The sequence below is a fragment of the Haliotis rufescens genome, unplaced genomic scaffold, assembly GCF_023055435.1.
Source record: "Haliotis rufescens isolate VD_foot unplaced genomic scaffold, xgHalRufe1.0.p SCAF_19, whole genome shotgun sequence".
NCBI lineage: Eukaryota > Metazoa > Mollusca > Gastropoda > Lepetellida > Haliotidae > Haliotis > Haliotis rufescens.
In genome coordinates this window covers 18,208,413-18,225,875 of record NW_025963879.1, presented here as the reverse complement: position 1 = coordinate 18,225,875, position 17,463 = coordinate 18,208,413, and the positions used below count along the sequence as shown (strand labels likewise).

At 40.4% G+C, this 17,463-nt stretch overlaps 2 protein-coding genes across 5 annotated transcripts in view; one reads left to right on the top strand and one right to left on the bottom strand.

Annotated features, from left to right (window-relative positions):
* LOC124137538 (protein broad-minded-like) overlaps nt 1-7,144 on the top strand; it is a 64,893-nt gene extending 57,749 nt beyond the window's left edge. For both annotated transcript variants that reach the window (XM_048398961.1, XM_048398960.1), the window contains 5 exons: nt 493-614; nt 1,938-2,092; nt 2,927-3,067; nt 4,207-4,395; nt 5,302-7,144. In XM_048398961.1, coding sequence (XP_048254918.1) covers nt 493-614; nt 1,938-2,092; nt 2,927-3,067; nt 4,207-4,395; nt 5,302-5,415 — 721 coding nt within the window. In that variant the 3' untranslated portion in view covers nt 5,416-7,144. The remainder of the gene's footprint in view (nt 1-492; nt 615-1,937; nt 2,093-2,926; nt 3,068-4,206; nt 4,396-5,301) is intronic.
* A 5,799-nt stretch (nt 7,145-12,943) lies between these two features.
* LOC124137539 (probable tubulin polyglutamylase TTLL9) overlaps nt 12,944-17,463 on the bottom strand; it is a 29,427-nt gene continuing 24,907 nt past the window's right edge. For all 3 annotated transcript variants that reach the window (XM_048398957.1, XM_048398958.1, XM_048398959.1), the window contains 3 exons: nt 16,257-16,370; nt 14,922-15,052; nt 12,944-13,406 (listed from right to left, as the gene is read on the bottom strand). In XM_048398957.1, coding sequence (XP_048254914.1) covers nt 13,336-13,406; nt 14,922-15,052; nt 16,257-16,370 — 316 coding nt within the window. In that variant the 3' untranslated portion in view covers nt 12,944-13,335. The remainder of the gene's footprint in view (nt 13,407-14,921; nt 15,053-16,256; nt 16,371-17,463) is intronic.

Here is a 17,463-nt window from a genome sequence, read left to right as displayed (position 1 = left end):
ATATCAAAGGCAGCATATTAAATCCTTCATTTCATATTTATTCCTGTGTCTTTGCTGCTGTAGGTCAACAACAAACTGATCACTCCATATGTGTATCTTCATGACTACTGTATTCGACATAATAAGCGCTCAGGGCGCTCTCAAAATTAGAAATAGGGGACTCTCATTAGAACATTGTTTTGGTGAAAAACAACAAAGTTGAAAGATCGTAAATTACGTGGTTTATGCTAACAGCCTGAAGTGTTTATATACAACAGATATATTTTTCCAGAATTTAATTGCCCATAATTAAGGATGCATATAACACACATATTTTACACAAATAAATAAGTGTTGTGTACATTGATCAATCGGAAAGGGTGCTAATTGGGATTGTTCACTAGCCAATATATTAGCAAATATCACGGTGGGCGCTTATTAGAACGAGGCACTTATTACGTCGAATACGGTATGCCTGTGTTGGATACAAAAGATGTGAGTATTGTTGCACAGATACGGGATGCACCTCAAGGCCATCAACACCTCTGCGGCTGCCACGGACGGCCTGACCCAGCTCCTCAAACAGACTGGTTACTTCCTGAAACAACAACAGAAGGTCTTCAGGTCCTCACTCCGTATCCTTGACAACCAAGGGAATGAGAGGGTATTGAGTACTGAATGTTATGTTCATTAGCTCACCATCAGTTCAATGAGATTTAGGCGTTATCTGTACACTGATGCATCTTCCATGTGGGGATTCATTGGAAGGATAGGTCCCAAGTATCCCAGATGTTTGTCCTGAGAACTGGCTAAAGAGGATAAGGTTTTCAGAATCTGTGTCCTGGCTGAGTGCATGTCATCATACTCTGATAGGGTGAGGGTGAGGGTGAGGTGAGGTGAGGTGAGGTGAGGTGAGGTGAGGTCCCTTAGTGCCGAGTGCCAGGCCCAGGAACAACAAGTAACCATTTTTTAATGTCTTTTCGTATGACGAGGCCAGGGGATCGAACTGCTTACCTTCCGCTCTCCGGGCAGACGCTGTATCCACTAGACCATGGAGAGAGTCCAGTAACATGAATAACTGTACATGGTTCCAGTCACTGTTCTCAGAGTTATTTAGACCACCTACGTGGTCTAGTTGTGGATCGTCCGCCCGGAGTACGGAAGGTCAGGGGTCGCATCATACCAAAAGACGTTGAAAGATGGCACTTTTTGTTACCCTGTTGGCACTCAGCATTAAGGGGCTAAAACAAGGACTGGTCGGTTTGGAGTATTCATGTTTAACTGCGGCATGGTATCTCAGTGGGCTAGCACTATAGATCGGCATTAGTCGGGACTAGTACAAGCAGCCATGTATGCATGCACGTATATATCAGTGCAGTAATCAATGATCTTGGATGTGACGTTGAACCCAATTTCACCTCACCTCACCTAACCTCAGAGTTATTTATTTACAAGCTGTCATGATGTAGCTGACTCTACCATTAAATAGAGAATCTCACCCTCGTGTCTTTTGATAATTCCGAGGCTTGCCGAGGATTTTGCCACTTTTATCAACGAGTGTTGATATATTTGATGTCAAAAGACACGAGGGTGCGATTTTATTTATCATCCAACATCATTCTTCCAACTTTTTCAATTTGTAGACAGTAATTAGCAGTGTCTAAGTGTAAAAAGTACTGCTAACAGCTTCAGTAGCAGAGCCATTAGTGATATCATTTGATTGTGACGTCATGGTAACCAGTGATGTCACAATGGTCTGCAAAGCATTGTGATGTAAGTTCATTGCAGCGATATCTACAGTGTAGATATCGCTTGATCTCATCCAAGCCATATCTCCTGTGGGAGCCAGTTTTGGATGATACACAACATTCACCCACTCCCTGTAAGATTCAGATCCATGCTAAGCCAGTATGATGCATCTGTATGTGGCAACAGGTTAGTGCCTTGACTAGACCCAGGCTACCTTCATGGCGGCTACCCTGGCTTTGACTGGTTTGCTGCGACGGTGTTCCTCATCTTCCACGGCAACATGGACCGAGCGTGGAAGTTCCTGTACAAGTTCTCCTCCCTGGGGGTGTCTGGCTATCTGTGGATGCCACGACTACATGCTTCTGTATGTACTACTTTCTAACAAATGCTTGTCAGTCTCTGTCATTTGTTAATGTTCCTCAACCTGTCTATATCTACGTAGGATTTCTGATATTATTTTTTATGGCATACTTCTAGCTTTTCATCTCGGAAATTGTTTTCTGTTTCAAACTAAGAGATATCAAAGCCTTGTTTAACATCAGTATTAACATTTATGGTAATAGACTATTAAGTCTGTGATAGGCATTTTGAAGTTGACATGAAACATGGATAACAATAGTCTGTCCTACAGACCCTGATACAAATATATATCAAATACAGCCCATGCAAGTCTATAATGTTTAGCAAGTCTAGATTACTGCAGTATCAGGCTGTCTTACAGACCTTGATACAAATATATATCAAATACAGCCCATGCAAGTCTATAATGTTTGGCAGAAAATGAAGAGTCACTGGGCTCCCTTTTATTATATTTTTATTAAGATAACTGAACAACTGTTTTTTACTGTACGATATGTTCATTTCAGAGACTAGATGTTAGTCTAGGATAACAACTTCAGTTTTATTTGTGACAATGTTTCAGGGTCACCCGGTGAAGTGGTAAAAAGTAGCTCTGAAACATTGCGAAAAATAATAAAGAAGTTTCATGTCTTCAGTAGAATGTTTGTCCACTGCCAATATAAATCCTTAAAAAAGTAGCTCTGAAACATTGCGAAAAATAATAAAGAAGTTTCATGTCTTCAGTAGAATGTTTGTCCACTGCCAATATAAATCCTTCATCCTTTATGTGGACAGGCAATTATATGCAATCAGTTATGAGGGGACTGGCAGTGTTAAGAGACTGAGTTGATGTTGGCAGGTGCACCTGCCGCCTCCACTGATGATGAGTGGCATCCACCCTGTCTTCTCCAGCACGGCACACAACATTGAGTTCATCCTGCAGACAGAGCTCCCTCTGGTGGCATCTGCTTTCAAGATGTCTGGATACACTCCTGCTCAGGTCAGGTTTTGTTTTTGGTTTTGTTTGTTGTTTAAGCCGCTCTCAGCAATATTCCAGTCTGGACCAGAAAATCCAGTGATTAATATCATGATCATCTATCCACGTAATTGGGATCGATGACATGCATCAACCAAGTCAGCGAGTCTGACCACCCGTTAGTCGCCTCACACGACAAGCATAGTCACCTTTTACGGCAAGAATGGGTTGCTGAAGACCTATTCTACCCCGGATCTTCACGGGTCGCACAGGTCAGGAAACAATGACCACATCCAGTCTTAAAACAATCATTTCATCTTGTGGGATACCGGTAAATTTTTCCATGTTGGAATATTTGTCTAAATGCCAATTTGGGATCAAGTCTGCATACACTTCTTAAGAAAATGAGGGGTGCTTTTTGTGACTACATAATTGTGTTTAGTACCAGTAATCATATAATTTTGTTTAAAAAATATAGAGCTACTTTTTGTGACTTTTTTGCACCTTGTGTTCAGTAAATATAATTTTGTTTAAAAATACATCAACCAGTGAGTTTGTCATAGTTTTGTTACATGTTTATGTTCAAAATACCTGAATACTGATAAAATTCCCCATTGTATAAATGTTTCACAAGCTTCTTCAAAAAGGTCCCCCCATATTCCCATACATGGACTCACGGGGGAATAACACTTTTTTCGTTAAGGAAGGTCCATGGTCATTTGTATTAATATAAATTGTATTTGTTTAACGTTAGGGATTATTTGTCCGGATGACAGTTGTGGGATAAAACTCACATGGTAATCATAGGATTGTGTTCACAATGCTATTATAAATCTATTATAACATTTGGTTCAACCTTTTAATCTTACCTTTCCCAAAAGGTGGCCCAGATGTCTTTGGTGCAGCAAATCACTATTTATAGTTGCATCCCTTAGTCGTGTCAGGATCTGCTGATTCAGTTTTGAATCTAAGATTTGTCACAATTACAGTACTTTGTTTGTCAGCACATGGCCCATGGGGAACCAAAGTGGTAAACGTCTAAGACAAGCTAAACTTTGTACTTTCCTCTCACATTTGAAGCCGACATAATGTTCTAAGAATGCTGAACTCAACTCATTTCTCGAAACGAGCATGTATTTAGAACTAGTTATTGTTGACTACAGATCTGTGTGCACTGGCTAAAGCAGTGTTTCTGGAACTTCCTTGACTGGGGCGACATCTGCCACTACGTGTGCACCTGCATCGTCCTTGGTGCCGACTATCAAGTGTACACATGCGTCGCCATCCTGCGCCATCTCCAGCGCGACATCCTGCAGCACATGCAGACGCAAGAACTCATCTTCTTCCTCAAGGTCAGTTCCACTAAAGGTCAAGGTTGAAATAATATAGTATAATGACAAGCATGATTTTTGTTGTTGTTCATGCTTGTCATTATACTATTATTAATAGGTAATGCATCTTCCCAAGGCAAGAGAGTTAACTGACTATAAAAGTCCAGTTTCCACCCTTGCCGAACTAGGCAAGTATATAAGACAAGTATCTGAGGTCACTTTGTTCCAAAATAAAACTTTAAATTTAATCTTTCAAGAAATAGGGGTGAAATAGCCCAGGGAGAAGTTTTCTGGGGTGAAATAGACCGAGGAGAAGTTCTCTTTGGGTGAAATAGACCGGTGAGAAAATTTCTGGGGTGAAATAGATCAGGGAGAAGTTTTCTGGGGTGAAAAAGACCGGGGAGAAGTATTCTGGGGTGAAATAGACCGAGGAGAAGTTCTCTTTGGGTGAAATAGACCGGTGAGAAAATTTCTGGGGTGAAATAGATCAGGGAGAAGTTTTCTGGGGTGAAATAGCCCGGGGAGAAGTATTCTAGGGTGAAATAGACCGAGGAGAAGTTCTCTTTGGGTGAAATAGACCGGTGAGAAAATTTCTGGGGTGAAATAGATCAGGGAGAAGTTTTCTGGGTTGAAAAAGACCGGGGAGAAGTATTCTGGGGTGAAATAGATCAGGGAGAAGTATTCTGTGGTGAAATAGACCAGTGAGAAGTATTCTGTGGTGAAATAGACCGGTGAGAAGTATTCGGGGGAATAGTTGCACCAGAATCATTTATTGCATTCGACTTGTTATGTCAGGAGTCGACTTGTTATGTCAGGAGTCGACTTGTTATGTCAGGAGTCGACTTGTTATGTCAGGAGTTGACTGTGTGTAGTTCACTGTGTCTGTTTTCCCCTGTGACTTCTATGTGATGGTCTGATGTTATCCAGGAGGAACCTATTACTGGGTTTCGGATGGCGGAGAACATCCGCTACATGCAGGAACTGGAGAAGAGGTTCCGCAAGATCGTCCAGCCGGACATGATGAACATCACCAAGCCATGAGGACCTGCTGAGGACAGTTGTTGGGACCTGAAGAGGACAGCGGGGACATTCATCAGTGGGACATGGTTCCTTTGCTAGGCCTGATGGTAGAGTGTCAGTGATGTGAGATCGTGCTGTTGACAGCAATGGACATTTGGTAGTCTTGAGTCTCGTCTCCTGCTGACGCTAACCAGGGATATTAATATTAACGATTTATACGTCTGTACTGTGCCAGTTTACATTGTAGCATCAGAGATGCACTTGTCCACTGTTTTCAGTCCAGGTCTACGCTGAAATATTTGTCGCCTGTAAGATGTTTGCAAGGCAGTAAAAAGTGATAGCTGCATTGAACTAAATAATCTTAGCGCTAAGATGATCATAACTCCATTCTTTAACATAGGTTTCTGTTGTTAGCTTGACTCCTCTGTCCATATACTGAGCACCTACCTTGACTGGTCCAATGTCTGTCAATATGCTGAGCACCTGGCTCGACTCCTCTGTCTGTCGATATACTGAGCACCTATCACGGCTTGTCCAATTTTGGTCAACATGCTGAGCACCTAGCTTGACTCCTCTGTCTGTCGATATACTGATCACCTATCGTGACTGGTCCAATGTCTGTCAATATGCTGAGCACCTAGCTTGACTCCTCTGTCGATATACTGAGCACCTATCACGGCTGGTCAGGCAGTCTTGTGTATGATAAGAATGTTTTCTCATTGTCATCTGCAATAGGGTTGTGACAGGTTTATTGCACAGGAGATACCATCATGATGTCCTGATGGACCAGAATGGACACTGTACAAATGTATGGTCTTTATTGTGTTAGGACGAGAAGAAATCTTTCATTTTTAGTCACATATACAATCATGAGATAGATCTTTGCATTTAGAATATTTTGTTGAGAAAATTGTTGTTGTGAGGCAGGTAAACTTAGACAGGTCGATTGTTTTAATTAATACTTTGATTGGATTATTTCAAGTAGATTGTTTTACGTAAATTATCAAGATCAAATTCTTGAAAAGGATATGAATATGATTAAATTCTTAGGAGGCATAGCAACTCTCTTCTCTAATTTTGAAAACCTCATCTGAAAGACAGATATTGTTCAATGTTATGAATATTCATGTTTTAATTCTAAAGTTGAGCTAAATGGTACATATAACGATGTCAGCCTTGGTCAGATCTGCACAGTCCACAGATACAAAGCCATCTGCAATCAAAGCTGCCTGGCTGTTGTTTTTCATAGATTCATAAATCATGTTAATCAGTGTTTTAAGAATGTTTAAGTCAATAATCATGATGAAAATCAAAATGAAAATATTCAGTTTCTGCGTCAGTGGATTCAGCAGTATGTATAGATAGATTAGCATGTATACAATGTATGTTTTGTTTAGAGACCGACCATTTAATACAGGGTGGTATGGTGTCAGAAAATTCAATCTATAACCCAAGTACATGTAATTCAAAAGAAGAGCCTTACACAGGTAGCAGGTGTGAGAGTGAGTGAGTGAGTGAGTGAGTGAATGAGTGAGTGGGAGTGAGTGAGTGGTTGGATGTCTTGGTGAGTGAGTCTGTACAACAAGTTGTCCCATCAGTGTCATAATGTTATTGATCTCTAGAATGTTTATTTTGGAGACATTTAACTTGGCATAATGCTTGATCTGTGATTTGATGTTATAACATCATCCGTCCAACATTCCATCATAGGGTATGTTTTCATATAATAAACATATTCTTTCATATTGAAGCCTGTGTTTTTCTTGCATAGCATCAGGGGCACGGGTGGCCCAGTCGTCTAAGGCACCGCTATTCACTGTGCAGTTGCGTCTATTGGGCACGCCAAAAACCTATGATTGTGGATTTGAATCCTGGTTCGCCCCGATTATGTTTCTAGGTTTGTCAGCACCATACTCCTGCTCGTGGGTTTCACCGAAGTGGTAAACGTCTGAGACCTGGGCTTTCCTCCCACATTAAGCTGACATGCCGCGATATAACTGGAATACTGTTAGTGCGGCATTAAACCCAACTCGCTCACTCTTGCATAGCCTCAAATTAACATACATTCGTTTTGTAAAACAAGGAATCCAGATTGTATGACTATAATTAATCTGCCATGGCCATGACAGATCAACAATAGTCATTAAAAAAATGGGTTTTCTTTAACTTCTTTTGAGCAGTATATATACACCAACCATCACTTAGAATGGCTTTCTAAACAAGTGTTCCTATATTTCAGCATTACAGTGTGTGCTGAAATCTGATTGGTTGAAATACCAAAATCTCTCAGACTTTTCACTATATACACATACTTTTCTTGGTAAGTATTTTTTAAGCATTTGATGCTGGAAGTCTGAAGAAAAAAATGTTTATCTCCGAATTTATGATCTCGCTCAGTAACAAGTGACTGTTAGTTGGAGTTGTTAGAAAGGACCGACACATTGTCAAAGATTCGCAGAGTTTATTTTTCAACACCAACAAATCACTTCACTTTTGACTTTTGCTCATTTAATACTGAAACTATTGTCATCATTCTTGAAGATCTTGTGACTGTATGGCAAAGGGAGTGACAGCCACAATATATAACATTGACTAAAATCTATTTAAATATAAATAAAAAGTACAATAACTGCTGTACAAGAGTCAACAATCAAATGAAAATCTTACAAGTGTACAATATTCATTTCAAAATTCTTAACCAAATTTCTGAAAATACTGTAAGGTCCAACATGAATATAAACTCTTCTTTGAGCATGCTCTGAACAAGTGCATGTAGGTAGTTAGTTAGGTCGTCTTTGAGGTTTTTGATAAAGCATTTTCATCAAAAGACCCCAAATATTCCTCCTCAGTTTCAAATACTGCGGTTCATGTGAAGAACAATTACAATTTTCAAATTCCACTCCCAGATAAAATGGGAACTGTTTCCTTGTGAAAGTTCATGACTACCCCCCCCCCAACACATTGTCAATTCTTCACAGGCTTGAACACATGCTTCTTGTGTGTTGGTCTGAGAATGTGTAGCTCTCCTGGATAAGAAACAATACTGTAATAAACAGCTGCTACTGGTGACCCAAATAACATGTAAAGGACTACGTCATTCAAACATCCATCTACATCACATCATGACATCAATACCATTAACAAAACATTCTAACTCTGAAACAGAAACAAGAAGAAAGAAAAATAAAATCGAAACAATCTGTGTATTATATCTCCATACTATTATGGTTCCCCTAGACTAATTCACTAGCTCATTTTGGATGTGCTGTCATCATCTTGCTTATCACTAAGTTCAGTTGTCACAGCTTTTTCTCGCCCATGAGCTTGAAAGCAACAACCAATCAAAACTCTTCTAAACCAGAGTTCGGAATAGAGGAATGAACAGTGAGATTTGATTGGATGGCTGGTATTAGTGCTCTTTCATTGAAACTTGAAGTAACTAACTGTCGTATCCAATGAGTCCAGGGTATTTATCATGATGGAATGGAGATATAATACCCTGGATAATCGAGGATGATCCCAGCTGAAGCTGAAGGATGCACCAAGCAGCATCTGACATGAAATATGCTGGTGCTTCATCAGACCACACTTTGTATATTTTTACGATTTACAGATTAGAGCAATGAGAGCCAAAACAACAATCCAAAAAGAACAGATAAAGAAATATATTATATTTTAACCAATCAAAAGGAATGTGTGCATTGTCAGAAAGAAATGTGAACATTAATTAGCGACTTGTAGTGTAACCACTGAGTTAATGTGAGTTTTTCTCATATCTATCAGAACAATGTATCGCGTGACTAACCACGGGTCCTACTGAGGACCCTCCCGACCTGAGTACCCGAGTTACCCGTCCCAGCCTTACTGGTAGTGTTAATTTTATCAAACTAATTTGAAAGACCCAGACAACTTTGTGCTGAATAAAATATAGAGATCTTGAGGTAGACACACATAATTTTATTACAACCTACCTAAACTACTTAACTACGTAAACACCCGTAAACCATAAAATATAAATGTCACCAACAGACGGACTAGTTCCCCTCACACCATCATGTTTAAAATTAGGCCATAAACATTTAAAACAGGGACAACTATTTCAAGCAGTTCAGTTGGTTGGTTGGTTTGTTGTTTAACGCCGCACTAAGCAATATTCCAGCTATAATACGGCGGTCTGCAAAAAAATCGAGGCTGGACCAGACAATCCAGTGATTGATATCATGAGCATCGGTCCACGCACTTGGGATCGATGACATGCATCAACCAAGTCAGCGAGTCTGACCCCCGATCCCGTTAGTTGCCTCTTACGGCAAGCATAGTTGCCTTTTACGGCAAGAATGGGTTGCTGAAGACCTATTCTTCCCCGGATCTTCACAGGTCCACTGTTCAGAAAAAGATAAATCATTACTAGGTCGCAAAATGACCAAAAAATTATTAAAATTATTTACTCAAGAGTAATTTTCATAAAAATGAATTTTAAAAATGGTTCAAATTTTTCAAAGTCATCGAAAGTAATGCATAAATGTACTGAGAGTAAATTTTCTCAAGTAATATGTTAAACTCAACAAATGAGAACAACATGTGTCAGTCCACCAAAGAGTTTGTTAATTTGGGAATGTCTAGAAATATGTACATCCTCCTCAAAGACCATGGTTCAACAAGGTACATGGCTTCTCTCTGGCCCACCAGAGGCCCTCTGGTCAATTTAAAGTTACAGAATCTTTTTGAAATTGTGATTGTGAAATTATTGGACAGTGTTCCCAACTGTCAGCTAGACTTTTTCGTTCTCTTAGATATAACTTGCCCAAGTGATGAAGTACATGTTTGCCCAAAAAAGTGAAACAAGATAATTTGTTTTCTTCAGGAGACAATTAAACAGATCTTAGACCAGAAATTATTTTTTCACCATCTGTTCTGTCTTTACCAATATTTGATAAAATACCAAGTCAATGACTTGCTCAAGTTTAAATATATGCAAAATAGTTCCCCAAAAGTTCTAGTATCAGCCTAACTGACACATTTTTTCATCTAAGAGCTGCATTCAAAACAAATACATAGTAATGATGAGAGTGAGTGAGTGAGTTTGGTTTTACGCCGCTTTTAGCAATATTCCAGCAATATCACGGCGGGGGGGCACCAGTAATGGGCTTCACACATTGTACCCATGTCGAGAATCGACCCGGGTCTTCGGCGTAACGAGTGAACGCTTTAACCACTAGACTACCCAACAATCCCCAGTAATGATTGGAAAGAAGAAATGTTCACAAACTTATATGTATACCTATGATAGTTTACATATAACAATTTAAAAATTATTTCTTCATTTCTTAAATTTGGCTGTTTTAGTGGGCTAAAACATCTCCTTAACGGAATGGGGTAAGGAACAGCACTGAGATTGCTTGAAACGATAACTGTGAAAACACTGTCACATCCCTCTATCTTTACACAGGGGCACAGGTGGCCCAGTCATCTAAGGCGCCGCGATTCCCTATGCAGAGTTGCGTCCCTTGGGCGCACCAGAAACTTATGATTGTGGGTTCGAATCCCGGTTCGCCCCCGATTATGTTTCTAGTTTTGTCAGAACCATACCCTGGCCCGTGGGTTTCACCGACGATGTTTAAGTCTGAGACCTGCATCACTTCGGGCTTTCCTCACACTTTAAGCTGATATGCTGTGATATAACTGGAATACTGTTAAAAGCGGCATTAAACCCAACTCACTCACTTATTATATGTTTGTTTGTTGTTTAATGCCGCAATATTTAAGTGGTCTGTAAATAAACGAGACTGGATCAGACAATCCAGTGATTCACATCATGAGCATCGATCAACACAATTGGGATACAATGAAATGCATCAACCAAGTCAGTGAGCCTGACCTCTCAACCCATGTTAATTGCCTCTTATGACATGCAGGGTTGCTGAAGACAGATTCCAGCAAGGATTTTCACAGGGTCCTTACAGATACATGTACACAGAGTTTGAAAACAGAAACATGCACCAAAGATATTTAACAACAATAACAAAATAAAATTATGAATAACCTGCGTAGCGAGAAAACATTTAATGACAATCAGCAATAATCCAGCATAATGGTGTCTGCGTAGGATGAATTATCTTCACAAGTAAGCACTATATTGAGGACTCCCATCTGTTTTTCTGCTTACCAAGGAGAAATATGTATGACCTTGAATGTAGTAGGAAGCAAAACCTATTAACCTTCTAGTGCCTTGTTGAATACTCCCAAGGGAGCTGAGAATAAATAATCGAGCGCACACTGACCGCAGTAATAATGTAAAGGGCCTGTCAGTAGATTATGGATGATACGTATACCCTGTGAAATGGTTAAAGATGTAGTTAATGTTTTGTCACTTGATGTATCAGGGGCACAGGCGTCCCAGTCATCTAAGTCACCATAATTTTCTGTGCAGATTTGCATCTCTTAGGCATTCCAAAAACTATGATCATGGGTTTGAATCCCAGTTCGCCCCATTCCAGGGGTAATTCTAGGGCGGGGCCTTGTGATATTGGCCCCTAAATTTGAAAAAGACCCACATTTTCAAATAAAATGGGGCATTTTAACATTGTGCTTTATGGGCAAGTGTGGGTGTACTTAGGGAATATATGAAATTTTCACATGACGGGGCCCATATCAGAAAAATCCTAGAGTGAACTCTGCTGATGTTTCCAGGTTTATCTGCACCACACCCTTGGTGGTGGGTGTCACCAAAGTGGTAAACATCTGCATCAAAAGCCTGCATCACTTTGGGCTTCCCTCCCATTTCAACAGGAAGTGATATAACTACTCAATCTCATTAAAATCAGATCTTAGTTCTCGCTACCGCTAAACAAAGATCTGAGGACATCCCATTACGGGTCACGTCAGACCGACCTTGCACAAGTGTGACAGACCAATGGAATGACCAATCAGAAGGCAGCTTTCTCATGCTTTACGGCACTATTTTCAAATTGGCGACAACACTTCGAAGCATATTGTGACAAATTCTCAATTAAAAATTTGAAACCTGAACAAAAGAACATTCTGGAATCGCTAATAGATGGTCTAGATTGTATGGATTCAATCGTTAAACCCGTAACTATCGTTCGGAATACCCCGTGTTAAAGTTTTCGAGGATGCATGATTAGAAATCACATTCCGACTGTCACTTTCATGATCTGGTAAGCAACGCTCTGATTGGTCGGATGAAAGATCGTTCTGACGTGACCTCAACTGGCATGTCCTCAGATCTTTGTTTAGCGGTAGCGAGAACTAAGCTCTGATTTTAATGAGATTGTATAACTACTTCTCAAAGAGGCGTTGTTGAATTAAACAATTTAACATTCTGGTCAGCTAGCATCAGTGAAAGGCTACAATCAGTAACTGTAACTTGAAATAGCAGGGTTATGACTAGGACCCTATGACTTTTATGCCTAATTTTCAACACAGTACAGCATAAATTATCATTCATCGTTAAAGAATCTAGTTATCTGACTGGCTGGTTGCCCTCTTGCAAAAACCCATATAAGTCATGTGGCTGGCCTGTGTAGAAATCACGACGTCCTATTGTCTTTTTTATTTAGTTTTTTTTTTTATGATGTCCTATCGTTGGATGTGACGTCACATGCTTCTGTGTCCCAAGATGGTTCCTATCTTCACACAAAAATACTTCTTTGTACCGATAAATTTGTTACATGTGTCACTAGATTTTACTCACTGAACTTTTCATGCACACGTCTTGACATTTGGTCTCAGTATGCAGAAGTCCATTCAGAGTGTAAAATCCTGTAGCTCACCACTAGTGACACATGTCACTCATACTTGTAACAACAAAACCTACTTTTTGCAGAACAGAGCTACTGGTGAAAGGTTTAGAGAAATGAATGGGTTCACTTTGTCTGCCTCTTGCGTTCATGTTGTGTTCAAGTTGCGTTCATTTTGTGTTCATGGCTTCTTGGATACACTGGCTGTCTGGTAGATTTGCTTCAGGTTTTGACGTCGTTCATTATGACAACCTGCAACATACAAGCATGCTGGTTAAAGTACATACCAGTAATAATAGTAATAACAACAACAATAATAACAACAACAACAACAGTAATAATAACAATAATTATAAAAAAATAAAAATAAATAATAATAAAAATAATAATAATCCATTATTATGGTGCTGTATTCCATGCATAAGCATGCTTTAAGCGCTCAGACATTATTACCCCACGCCAAGGAATCAGTGTGCACTCGACAATCATTCCCAGCTCCCAGGGAGTATACAACCCAAGCTGCCTGTTAGGTGCTAGAAGGTTTGCCATCTCATCCTACCAGGTACCCACTCACTGCTGGGGGGCGGTTGGGTAGCCTAGTGGTTAAAGCGTTCGCTCGTCACGCCGAAGACCCGGGTTCGATTCCCGACATGGGTACAATGTGTGAAGCCCATTTCTGGTGTCCCCCGCCGTGATATTGCTGGAATATTGTTGAAAGCGGCGTAAAATCAAACTCACTCACTCACTCACTCACTGCTGGGTGAACCAAGGCACATTTCGAACAAAGTCAACTGCCTGTGGAGACACCACATGTGTTACATGTGCTTCAGTGTGGGGCAGGACTGAAGCCTAGAAACTCTCAGGGGTCAAGCTGCCGAAATATGGTCACCCAGCCAAGGACTCTCAGCCACTGACACTGCTTAACTTCAATTGATTTGTGACCTGTGACCTGTGACCTGTGCACAGGACCACGTGCCACCTCATGCTGATAGTGGGAGAAAGGGTGACAGGGATAGACACACCCATTGAGCCGTATGTCCTCACATACGTTCTCGACCCGTGAAGATTCAGGGGTAGAATAGGTCTTCAGCAACCCATGCTTGCCGTAAAAGGTGACTATGCTTGTCGTAAGAGGCGACTAACGGCATCGGGTGGTCAGGCTCGCTGACTTGGTTGAAGCATGTCATCGATCCCAATTGTGTGGATCGATGCTCATGATGTCAATCAATGGAATGTCTGGTCCAGACTTGATTATTTACAGACCGCTGTCATATAGCTGGATATTGCTGAGTGCGGCGTTGAACTACAAACCAAAACCAAAAACATACATTCTGATACTGGCAAATGACAAATTCTACATGGCTGCCATGTCTGTTTTCTTTTAAAACTTGAAAAATGAGCAATTTTAAGAGACGCCATTATTAGAAGCTGCTGAAATTTGCTTGCAGAGTTGCATCCCTTAGGCATTCCATGATCCCATGATTGTGTGTAAGAATCTCGAATCTAATGATCTTTTGGTTTGTCAACATTCCTGTTCTTGTGGGTCGTAAACATCTAAAACCTGCATCACTTTTTCTCTTACTTTGAGTTTACAAGGCACGATATAACTGGAATAGCATCCACAGTGACGTTAAACCCAATTCATTCACTCACTCATCCATGCAAAGTTTTAGCAGGAATGCCAAGCCATAAGCTTACATGAACCTTTGGTAAGGTGAGCTACAACTTGTGTACTGGGGATACCCAGAATCCCCACAATGTACCTACCTAGGAAGGAGTTGATGGTAGTGCCCATGCTGTTGATGATGCTGTCAGAGTTGACGGAGTCATCGATGTATACGGGGCCGTCGTCCCAGATGAAGTCGAATCCTCCAATACGCTTCTCCTTCCCCGTCAGTCTGTACGGCAGACAAACAACTCAGCATTACTACAGCCTTTGAAAGTCACGCTAGTCCACTAACCTGAGACTATTAAATTGTGCTGAGGACGAATAAAAATCCATTGATCGTAGTCCTCATTGACTAGAAGCAATTGAAGGCTATAATTCTGAACCAGTTTCTCAATGCTTCAGTTTTGCTACAAATTGGAACCGAAAAGAAACCTGACAGAAAATGTAAACAAAGGAAACATTCTTGTCTTGTTCAAGCAGGACTGGCTACAAACTGTGCAAACAAGTGAAATAAAGTCTACACTAGTCCTCTAGACTAGTCTAAAGCTACCCCCAACCTACCGCGAATTTCTAAGTTGGACTATAGCTTCAAGCAACATTACCATCCATGTAACTGGGCTCAAAATCAACATAAGCTGTAGGTATACAATTCTAATTCTAAAGACATAGTTTTTTTCCAGGGAGCAACTTTAAAGATCATTTTTGCTGAGTAAAAATTAATATTAATTTCTAACCCTTATATACCAGACATGTAATACATCAGATAGGTGTCACATATTAGACCCGTGAAGATCCGTGATAGAATAGGTCTTCAGCAACTCGCGCTTGATGTAAAAGGAGACTACGCTTGTCGTAAGAGGCGACTAACGGGATTGAGTGGTCAGGCTCGCTGACTTGGTTGATACATGTCATCGTATCTCAATTGCGTGTATGGATGGTCATGATGTCAATCACTGGATTGTCTGGTCCAGACTCAGTTATTTACAGACCGCCGTCATATAGCTAGAATACTGCTGAGTGCGGCGTAAAACAACAAACAAACAAAACAAATCACATCTTGCATCATTTTGCAAGCATTCAGCATTCAGCAAATCCCCCAAATTAAGTCAGATAAAAAACGGCATGTATTTGGGTCATATTCTCCAAATGGTGTTTAAACACTCTTAAAAGACAAACAAACAAAAATATGAATTCATCATACATTGGTGATGATTTTATCTAAAAGTAGCTCAAACTCTGGTTCAACTAAAACAAATAGTTCGGGTGGCGCCAAAAGCAGGGATCTGTTACCGTTCTATGGCTGAGTTTTGTGAAAGAGATTGAACATCCGCATTCTTATGACGCCGACCTTCATGGAATATAATTATCCTTAACTGCTAATACATCTTTCTCATTATGCTATTGTTTAATATTATCTTTTTTTTCATCCTCACCGATTTTCCATATCAAGAACATTGATGACATCATTGAGCATTCCGAACTTGAGGTCATAGTCTTCCTTACTGCTGGCTGTGAGTGACGGTGACGCATTGATCTCCAGCAGCCAGCTGAAACAGTCGGAGCAACACGCCATTACAACATACACTCACTGGACTTACATAAGTTCACAATGCACACTTCTCCATACGCCTTCAGACCCGTGAAGATCCGGGGTAGAATTGGTCTTCAGCAACCCACCCTGCCATAAAAGCCGACTATGCTTGTCGGATTGGGTGGTCAGGATCGCTGACTTGGTTGATACATGTCATCGATCCCAATTGCGTGGACCAATGCTCATGATGTCAATCACTGGATTTTCTGGTCCAGACTCGATTATTTACAGACCGCCGTCATATAGCTGGAATATTGCTGAGTGCGGCGTTAAACAACAAACCAACCAACCATACACCTTCATGTCAAGAAAGAGAACCAAAACTAAATTTCAAAGCAGGATTTTATTTGCATTGCCGATTTACCATTTCACTTCAAGAATTGAAATAAATATTTTTTACGGTTATGGAGGTATTAACGTATAAACCAGTGTGCCCACTGTGTAAATCTGAGTGGTCACACTGAATTTTACGTTTATAAATTAAAAAATGCAAAACAATATTAAAGTCAATCCTTATTAAAGATTAGTCAACAATAATAACTTTACAGACAAAACGCAGTAGACAACGATACGAAATAAGTAACATCGTTCAGTGCAGTAATGCAAAACAAGCCCCGCCCGCTCTTTCATCATCCAATCAGGCAACAGTAGTCCACTAGAGGTGTGGCCTTTGTTTTAGGTTGAGCAAAAAAAATCAAGAGGAAACAGTGTGGATGCAATGGGATTCTCCAACATGCCATTGATGTGAATGGGGGCACAGATCAGCCAGTCATCTAAGGCACCGTACTTTGCTAAGCTGCAACCCTAGGCTTGTCAGCACCATATTCACGCTTGTGGGTTTCACCAAAGTGATAAACGTCTCAGACCTGCATTGCTCTGGGCTTTCCTCCCACAATAAGCAGAGACACCATGATATAACTGGAATACTGTTCTAAGTGAAGTTAAACCCAACTCACTTACTCACTCAAGACGTGAATGTAATCCCTCTTGGTGGGTGTGGCTTATTTCTTTATGCTCATTGGGAAATGATTGCAAAAGAATTGTCAACC